The sequence below is a fragment of the Aplysia californica genome, unplaced genomic scaffold, assembly GCF_000002075.1.
Source record: "Aplysia californica isolate F4 #8 unplaced genomic scaffold, AplCal3.0 scaffold00244, whole genome shotgun sequence".
Lineage (NCBI taxonomy): Eukaryota > Metazoa > Mollusca > Gastropoda > Aplysiida > Aplysiidae > Aplysia > Aplysia californica.
Genome location: NW_004797514.1, coordinates 899,860 through 910,410, shown reverse-complemented (window position 1 = coordinate 910,410; position 10,551 = coordinate 899,860). Strand labels below are relative to the sequence as shown.

Sequence of the window (10,551 nt, the reverse complement as noted above, 5' to 3'; positions counted from 1 at the left end):
TTTAGTTTTAGTAAGAATTTTAAGGCCCTTTCAACACAACAAGGTCAGATAAGTGCCAAACATTAGAAGCCTTACAAGAGAGAAACAAACACAAAAAAAGGAGGGGAGATAAAGACGATAGATGTTTGAATGATAGGAAAGAAAGAGCAAACCACATCAGAGCACCCACCAACCACTCACCTAAGGGGCTTGAGAGGTAAATAACGAAAAACAAACAAACAAACAAAACAGAGAGGCACAAAATGAGGTTCTATTTAAATTCATTTATTTTTTGGTAGAACAATACATTCCTCTGATTTATGAAGTGAAAAGCAAATCTTGGTGAAATGGTTAAATCATAGAAAATTGACAAACCTCAAAGAGGGAGAGAGTAGCCCACCAGAGTAACAGCCAATGTGACAAAAATATAACAAGACATCAGAATAAAAGATTCTGAACCCAATTCTTTATGTTTATCCTAGCCATAAAATCAAACTCTCACCAAGGTGATAAAATTGAAGAAACTGACAAGTCCTGATCGATAGGCAATTTTTAACATTAACAATTTTTTCTTTTGGTTCAACATCTTTTACGCCCTTTGGACAACACATTTCTTTGATCAAAGTTACAAAGAATGTAAATTAGCAGTTTCCAAGGTCCAAGGACTCTCATGCTTTGGAAGTCACCAACCTTGGGCCACCATTTTCTTGGTAATTTTACTTCTGGCACTAGGCAACCCCCCACTTCCTTCAGTCACAAATATCCCATTGTTTGGTACCTCTTACCAATGCAATTCGTTTGTTCAGAGATATGAGATGAACAGGATTCATTTCAAGATTTCGCATGCAGAACCAGACAAAATAAAGAACGTGGGAATATTAAAAAACGTGCATTCTCCAGTACCAAACACCTAAAAAAAAACAACAAAAAAAAACCCATTTTATTTCTATCATAAAAAGAAAGGAATAAAAACCACCCCAAAAAATCACAACATTAATACAAAAAAAAAATAGAATGATGAGAAGAACATCAATAAAAAAAAGAAAAAAAAGATTAAGGATCAAAATAGAAACACACAAAGCACAGGAAAATACAGGATCTACATAAAGGCTGGAATACTAGAGTTTGTCCGTCAACTTCTGATGAGGACCATTGCATCTGCAGAGGAGAGTATTTCTTAGAGAAACAGACGAAAATTAGGATGGATTAAGGTGATTTGTGGCTTATGCTAAGGCTAATAAGGCCAAATCTGGCACAGAAGAGTTTGCCACAATTTGTGCATTTAAAAGTGTCATTTCCACGTGTGGATGTACTTACAGGCTTTTCTCTTGGCTTCAGCATTTCTAATTCGAGCTTGGTAACAGTAGGAGATTTTCAGTGAGTCAATGATAAGGACAGTTGTGATGATAAGAAATAAAAAGGGCAGACCGCACAAGACCAACTGCCAACCACCCACAGCACATTAAGACGTTCTCATCTGCCACTCACAGAGACACACAATCCCACCAGCCCATGTTGGTGCAGTAGTACAGAAGTATCAAGTAAAAAATCCCCACCAAACTACCAAAATATTACGATTGTTTTGTTTGTTTGGGTAAAGACAAGCACATCGGCACAATATATAACAGCCATTAAGCATAGGGAAAAGCAAGGCAGATACAAACGACAGAAGGAAAAAGAAGAAGTAGAATCTGCCTGCCGTGCCCTCCGACAAGCCACAAAATAATACTAGAGGACTGGTCTTCAGTACAACTGGTCGATGCAAATGCCTACAACACTGTTATGACATGACACTGAAACTCAATCACACATCAAGTCGCCATTAAAGTCAGCCATGGGCTGGAAACTAGAACAAGACACATACGTTTGCACATACTATCGACGCACAAAATCCCTGCCAATGCCCATAAAACAACACAGCGGAACAATAATTCTTTTGCCGCAGAAGAGTGTACCAAAATAAAGAAAAATGACTTTCGAAAAGTAGTCTCTTCTCTCTGTCTCGAAGACCAGACACCCAGCAAAGAAAAATATACACAAACCACTTCATGGTACAGACCGAAAGTGTGAACCTCTGTGCATTGGTAAGCCAACAACCACAGAAAAGTGCAATAAATATCAGGTAAGCAAACGAAACCTGGAAAGTAAGACATACCAATCTACGATAGATGAAAACACTTTTCCTTTTTCCAAAAAAAAAGTCTGCTTTATGAATTGAGCTAAGATTTACAATGAAATACACCATTACACAACTATCCCCTAGACAAACTAAGCTTTATCTGAATGTTTAAATGGACTCCCACAAACTGCACATAATTTACGAGTAAGTGACACACGAAGCTACAGTTAACAAAGATTAACTTTTCCGCTCATCCGTGAAATCTTAACGACATTTTGATTCAATAAAAAGAACATTATTTTAAGAGGGCAGTAATTTAAAGGAGAAAAAAAAGACATAGCATAAACCTTACAGATAGAAACAGAAACAAGTAAGGCTTGTGGATGAGCCACACATTCTCCTGCGTTAAAAAAAATGTAAGCTATTCAAGCACACATGCAACTATAAAGTCAGAGATGTTTCGTAAAGATCTTTCCAATTGATTTATCAACTTCTTTCTCTTTACTATTCACAAATCAGGTCTAAAACTTAATAATTTTCTACTGCATTGGTAAAAAACAATGGTAGACAAATAAAACCTATTAGTGTACAGGGCAACCCTATCAGCACCATCACTACTTCCACAATCCAACAACATAAAAAAACTTTTACTACCGTGACTCAACACTTACGCAACAGGTACGTGCGTACAAACACTTACTAAAAATCATTCTTGCTTGAGTAACAGTATTTCATAAATAACCGCTCCACTCTGTTGAGGAAACAATACACAGTGCCAATACAGCATATCAAATGGAAAAAAAAGGGGCTCATTCTTTCAGTTTCAGTCATACAGAGCAACCAATACAAAAAACAGTACAGTGCACCCTTGCTAGAGCAGATTTCGCTATCCTTTGTATTAAATAAATAAACCGCATGAAATCTCAGTAAAGTCAGAGATCGTGTCAGGTTTTGAGTGTCGTTCAGAAGGTGTATATAAGCATGCCATACCTCTATTCTGTATCAACTTTCTAAGTAAATTTATTTTTTCCTTGTCACGTTATTCCACCAAAACTGATAATTCGAGAAAAAGCATCTTCCAGCCATGCACTTACATCACGACTTAAGCACGCATAATAACATCCTGCCATCAGTCAGCTAAAAAAATTGGTTCTGTACAATTACATGTTAAATAAACAGAAGTTCCCAGAAAGGATTGATGGAGAGCTGGGATCTTTTCCCCTTATTCTAAAAACCCCCCACGAAATAAAAAAACAAAAAAAACCCAAGCAAAATGACATTTCTATTCTATCTCTGTAAGTCCGCTTCAACAAGGGCCCACTGCACCATCAATCACTCAGCTATCATCATCATCATGGCCATCATCAGATCACAGCACCCAGCCACCGCCCGCCCCCTCCCCCATCCAGTATTCAGTTCTTGGTCCTGAAATAGATGGTCTCGGGCTGCACGACGCCGCCCGTCAGCTCCTCCTCCACGCCCTCCAGCACCCAGTCGTGCTGCGCCACTTCCAGGGCCTCCCACTCGGCCTTGAACGCTTTCATCGGGTCCGGGGGAGCCATCATGGCCGAGCCCGACATCTGGTCCTGCATGGCCCGAGTCTGGTCGGCCGCTGGGGAAGGAGAGAGAACAGTCCTCAAGTGATAAACTTTTTGCTTTGGTTTTAGTAAGAGTTTACAGCACTTGCAACACAATAAGGTCATATAAGTGCCGACGATTAAAGGTGTTACAAGAGAGTAACAAACATAAAAAAGAAGGAGGACAGATCAGGACAAAAGATGTTTTATAGGAAAGAAGGAGCAAACTGATAAACTTTGGGGAAGGGGGGAGATGTACAATACATAGCTACCAACTTTTTAAATTTAAGAAAAAAAAAATTAGAGTACCCATGTGACAGATCAAAATGGTAGGCATTGGATTTTTAAAATTTTAGTAAGAGTTTTACGGCACTTGCAACACAATAAGGTCATATAAGTGCCGAAGATTAGAAGTGTTACAAGAGAGTAACAAAGATAAAACAGAAAGAGGAGAGATCAGGACGATAGATGTTTGATAGGAAAGAAGGAGCAAACCACACCAGAGCACCCGCTATCCACCCACAAGTGATAAACTTTGGGGAAGGGGGGAGAGGTACAATTTATAGCTACCAACTTTAAAATATAAGAAAAAAAATAATTAGAGTACCCATGTGACAGATCAACATGGTAGGCATTGGATGAATAACCGCCTCCACACCGGTCACACACACTTTTCTGTGTTATAAAAATTCAAGCTATTCAAGCAGACGTGCAACTATAACGTAAGAAATGTTTCGTAAAGATCTTTCCAATTGACTTATTAGCTTCTTCCTCATTACTATTGGCAAATCCGGTCTGAAAGTTCATAATTTTTCTACTCCTTCGGCAAAAAACAATTAACACGCATTTTCAAATACCATAATCAAAATGCACTTCGAAACTCAGACCATTAATTAAATATGTTTTTTACATACTTGTTGGCAGTGACGGATGTATTAGAGTTAAGGGACATTAGATAAGGGACATGTTCAAACAACGATGAAGACTTGATGGACATAGACATTGCTAATTAAAGTGAAACTATCTTTGCTCTACTGTCTTCAAACAACTACACTTGAACCTGCTCTAACTGCCAAATGCCAAAGACAATCACATGCACAAATATATTAATGATTGCTTCCCACTTTTTCTGTTTGGTTTAGTTTTAGTAGAGATTCTACCGCGCTCACAACTGCATAAGGTCATATGAGCGCCAGAAGATTAGAGGTGTTACAAGAGAGTAACAAACATAAAAAAGAAGGAGGGGGAGATGAGGACAATAGATGTCTGATAGGAAAGAAGGAGCAAACCACAAAGAGCACCCGCCAACCACCCACATTTTTTCTGTATCATAATGACACTGTCCAAGACATCCACCTGTCTAAGACAACTTTTCTCCTCGATAATGGGAGGCCGTTTTGGACAATTTCAACTACGTCATTATTAGCAGTAGCTGACAACAGGTAAAGTACAAAACAAGATGTAAACTATTTGTGAACATTAACAACTGAATTAATATTCAGTTTGCATAGCTATTTTTATAGATGGGTATGACGACAGAAAACATCTTTGTGCAACAATCATAATCAGATCAGAAATTTTTAAAAAGTACAGGAGAGTAAATAATACACAATAAAACCATTAATTCAACCATCAAATCAAGAGCCTCCATGCATATCAATATTGAACAACGGAAAACTTTTGAATTGCCACAAATAAATTGATGCAACATATTGGCAGGAAAATAAACAAAACAAATCAAACAAAAACTATTTTCATGGCAGACGCCTGCCTGCTCAGCATTTAAAACTTACTCTGAAATGAGTATGGTAAAGTAAAAATATAATGTAACACATAGATGGGCCTGCCAGATCATGAAAGCATACTACGTTTATAATATACATATCTTCCCCTCACCATTGTCTTGTCCAAGAATCAGAGTGTACATACTCCGAAGACCAAACACATTGAGGAAATACCAAGACGCTGAACTGACCCTGAAAGGAAAACAAATGGAGTCAAAAATTTATACCCCCTGAAAGGAAAACAAATGGAGTCAAAAATTTATACCATCTCTTCATGTGTGTTGATGAGTCAATGTGTGTGTATTTGCCATGCCACAGTAACTTGCTCTTTGTGGAGATCAATAAAATCTTATCTTATCTTATGACATATGAAACTGAGTCCAAGCAGCAGCCTTGCATTGGGCTAACTTTTCTCCACATGTAGGGAGTTAGGTACCATATGTGACTTACCGAATACATTTGCCATGTAATATGTTTACTGATACATTTCTTGTACCAGTAAAAGGCTTGAATATAACTGAACAAAATTTCATAGAATATTTGTGATCAGCTGACATATTCAGATAACACACTGGGTTTGATGAACACACAAATAAATAGCACCTGACTATAATGGCAACTTTTCAAAGATACTTCATACTGATAGAACAAGTCAGGGATAAAACATACCATTATATCTCAAGTATGATACAATGGATAACCAAACCCTATTGAGCAAGTTGAACATCCATCCCTATCACTATCACATACTAATCATTTGACAACAGCCTGTCATACAAAAACTATCTCGCTAATGCACATACCATGAGGCATCCAATGTGATGAGCTCGACTCCTCTTTGTAACATGGGCTTGAAACGGAAAGTCAATGGAAATGGCACCTTGGCTGAAAAGGAAAAACGTTAAGAAGCTGTACCAATTTTGCTATAGTTAGTGCTACTAACAAACACATCAGAAAAATAAAGATAATTTCAATTCAAATTTTGTGGCATTACAGGGTTGAAAATGGCATTTTGCATCGTTTGAAGAGATTCTCAAAAACCTATTACCTATGTTTTTCACCAAGAGTTTCTAATTTCCCCATCTACATCTAAAACATTAGAGATTTCTTTGAAAATTCGAAAGATTGGAAGCACTGTATGGTGCCAGACAAAGATTATTTTCATGGAAATATTTCAATATTCTCATCTACTTCAATATACAAAACATGTTTTATAACTTAAAAACCCACAATAATCTTTTTGTTAGAATAGAATACGAGCATCATATCAACTACTTATCATTAGAAGACATTCAATTATCTAAATGAACACTTGAAACAGATACATTATTTATTGTGCAGAATGTCCCATGCCAATGCAAAATGCTGTTGAATTCAGCCATTTAGTAGTCAGTTACAAGAAAGGTAAAGAACATTTCTAGCTCTGACTCACTGGTGAGGAAACCTGAAAAGGCCCAGTTGATCCAGCCACCAATAATGATCATAGGCAGAACATTCGTGACATTGCCTTTCATCATGTCTGTCATCATGGATGGGTCTGATGATAGAAAACATCTTTGAGTTAGAGTCAGAATCGGACCGGAAGAAAGAAAAGGATGGTAGAAAACACAATACACAACAAAATCATCAGGAAAAAAAAAAAGATATTCAATTCAGTCTGCTTGTAATTATGTGGGTCTTTTTTTCTGGTCAGTGTCTTGTGGCGCTCGCGACTGCATTAAGGTCATATGAGAGCGCAGGACACATGAAACATTTTTCAATTGGTAGGAAATTTTGAATTTTGCCCGGGTGGCAGTCGAAGCTTACTCTTATCGATTTTAGACCATCAAGGTATCTTTATTTAACGAGCGCAACTTGCACACGGTATGTGGGTCTGATGATAAAAAAACATGCTACAATCTCATTCAGATCAAAAGAAAGAAAAAATTGTTAAAAAATTTTTCCCCTTAAATTCAGTCGGAATAAATGTAATCATGAACAACAAAACAAAACCAAAAAAAAGAAAGTAGAGAAAACCACCCGCAACTTCACATTCTTTGTATTATTTTAATATAACCAGACACTGTCATTCACTCTCCAGTTTTGCTATCAGACTTCCATTAAAAAATATTTGGTCTGCAGACTGTGAAACAATAAATTTAATAAGCTAAAATCAAGTAACAATAATAACTTTACACGAGATATAAAAAATGAGGTGAAATAAAAGACGACAGTAGAGGTTAAAAAAATAAATGATGTCCATCCTCAAAAAAAAAAGAAAAAAAAGTAGCAACCAGTTGTAAAAGTTGTATCAAAGTCACTTCTGTGGAACATTCAACTACCTACCTGTCATTGGATTTTTAGCTTGTGCTTCCCTTTTCTCAGTTTTGAAAAACCCTCTCTCTTCATTGTTGAAAAAACTCTTTCGAACCAAGAAGGACTGTTTGGGAATATACTTTCCATTCTCCCGGAGAAGGCGACTTCGAATTAGGGCATGACTGGGGAAGAAATAAAAAGAACATTATCATAAAAAGACTCCATATTTTTGTAAATGAAAATGTGAGACGGTAGAATAGAGAGATATAAATGAAGGAATACTAAAATAGTAAGAGTAGTCACCTTTCAGTTTGCAATATTGTGCCAGATTTATTTACCGCACACTATCAAACTAGCTCACACTTTACCAGTTTCAATGAAAAGCGCCGGGGTCACTCAACAGTCAGCATGTGTGCCCTAGGAGGTCAGGGAATCGCGTTTTCACTGGGATTACCATGGAGGTGGCCTAAATTTAATTGACAATGACAATCATGCCTGATCTTTTGTATCACACAAAAACTTTCTAAACAATAACAAGTGTTATGAACACATGAACAATCCCCTCTGAGTCTGAGTCATTACAAGTCTTTACCAAATCAAATAAAAACCCTTTTAGATGCCTGATGATGTTATCATGAATGATTTCTTTCGAAAGGAAAAAAATATATAATAAGTAATTAGTTCAATTTCCAAATGTTTCGCTCTCAAGGCCAATAACACACACAAACAAAAGACTATTAAATGCACACACTTCAGCTGCTGAAAAATGGGACCAACTGTATGTAACTCGCATGTTCTAATATATAGGCGGTGCCCATTGGAGGATTGATTCAGTTCGTTTTGGCTTCTGGCAGCTTCAATGCACACTATAAATAAACCAACTGCCCAAACCAATCACCTGACGCACGGCCTTGAAAACAAATGCGTTTGTTAAATTATTGAATGTTATCATCGGTCTTGTCTGTATCACTGGTTTTGCCCTTACCATTGAGGACATTCAAGCTAGCCCCAAACCGACAAAACTGAACCGAACTGATGATGCCAACGGGCAGCCGGTATTTAGCTAAGCAGGGCCATGTCACAGAGGAACACACCAATTTGGGAAGCGGGGGTGCTGGAACATTATTAATTTTAATGATTATGACATGATACTAATCGGTGGAGTGCATTGGCTGTGGCTGGCATTGATGCAGGACCCATCTTGGAGGCGTTGGCGTTAGAGAAGTTAGATAACTATTTTTTCCTTTTGTGCCCTATCATAAAGAATCATAGAAATTAATAATCCAACAAAATATTGAAAAAGGTTGACAAAGGACAATCTAGATTCTTCTCTTCTGATGGTGATGTCCAATGGGGTAGATCTAGGGTCTAGGCTACCTATCATAAAAAAAAGGGCCCGCTCTATTTCTCTGAACGCTCCAGAAAATAAACTTGAACTCTATTTCTTCTAACGGTTTCCGTTCTCAAGATTTGTTAATTATATTTGCGAATGAAATGGCCCAGACGCACATTTGTGTGTGTGTGTGTGAGTATAAGTATAAGGTGTGAAAGGGGAGGGGGCTGGAGGGATTTTTTTGTTTACATGAAGGATTTTACTTTTTGCTTAAGGGATGACTTAATGCAAAATAGGTTTCTGTCAAAGTCGAGCAGTCTTGTTTTCTCGCAGTACCTTTTGAAGGCATTTTCAAATGAAGTATAGTCAAGGAAAATCTTGAGAATGGAAACCGTTCAGAGAAATGAAGGTCAAGTTTATTTTCCCGTGCATTCGGAGAAATAGTCATTTCGAAAAAAAGGAAGTGGCTATCCTCACCCGAGGTGAGCATAAAAATACGATCGACCTCTCACCCCGGGTGAGACTTGTTAGCGTTGGCTATTCTCACCCGGTGTGAAAGAAGACCTGTTTTTCCTAATTCCGGAATACTGTCTATCGGTGTGGATGATCAAATAGACAAAAGCAAAGAAAAAATACAGCTCAAAAGTAAGCTAATTTGATAGTCAACAAAAATGCTATAGATGGTTATTTTACTTTTCGAATCGAGCCGAACTAAGCGGGTTGCCATTTTGTTTTTGCCAGGAAGTTCTCGCAAGATCTACTCCTCCTCTTTCTCTCTCTGACGTCTCTGGGTCTCTTTCTGAATACTGTCTATTGGTGTGGACGGTCAAATTGATAAAAAACAGATAAAAAATGATGTTAAAACACAAAATAAGTAGTCTTCAAAGATGCTACGGCTATTTAACTTTTCGAATCGATCCAATTCCAAACTACGCGGGTCGCCATTTTGTTTTGCCCAGAAGTTCTGGAGCTACTCCTCTCCCCTCCCCTCTCTCTCTATCTTTCTCTCACTGCCCACAGACAAAATTGCACGCTTTCAACACAAGAGCGCTGGAACTTTTGTTCAAGGCACAGAATTCTACACTTCTTCTGTTCACAGTGTAGAATTCTGTGGTTCATGGTGAACGCTACACTGGTTGGCGTAGGCTATCACGGTGAACACACACCGGGGGGGAATTGCCAGAAGACTCGCCTGCACTATTCTCAACCGGGGTGAGAAGGTGGCCCGGAAAAAAAGTCCCAACGCCAAGGGCCAAAGGCAAAGCGGTACAACTTAAGAATCTGGGTCCCATCTGTTTAGACTAGGCATCATCCACACAGAGTACTGGATATCGATACTGACAAAAATATTCAGTATCGATGTTCTACCAGTAGATCTAGATCCAGCCTACAAAATGAGCATTAAAAATTCACTAGTTATTGACAAGGGAAGGGGGGGTTTCAGGGGGGCAAATAAAAACATGG

At 38.0% G+C, this 10,551-nt stretch overlaps 1 protein-coding gene across 1 annotated transcript; it reads right to left on the bottom strand.

Moving 5' to 3' along the window:
* Positions 1–243: 243 nt before the first annotated feature.
* Positions 244–7,936, bottom strand: LOC101848117 (ER membrane protein complex subunit 3; the record flags this gene model as incomplete). The annotated part of the gene is given in 5 exon segments (XM_013083616.1): positions 244–3,710; positions 5,572–5,651; positions 6,263–6,344; positions 6,892–6,996; positions 7,785–7,936. Coding segments are annotated over 5 exon segments (619 nt in total), but the record flags the coding sequence as incomplete, so codon positions are not given.
* Positions 7,937–10,551: the final 2,615 nt, after the last annotated feature.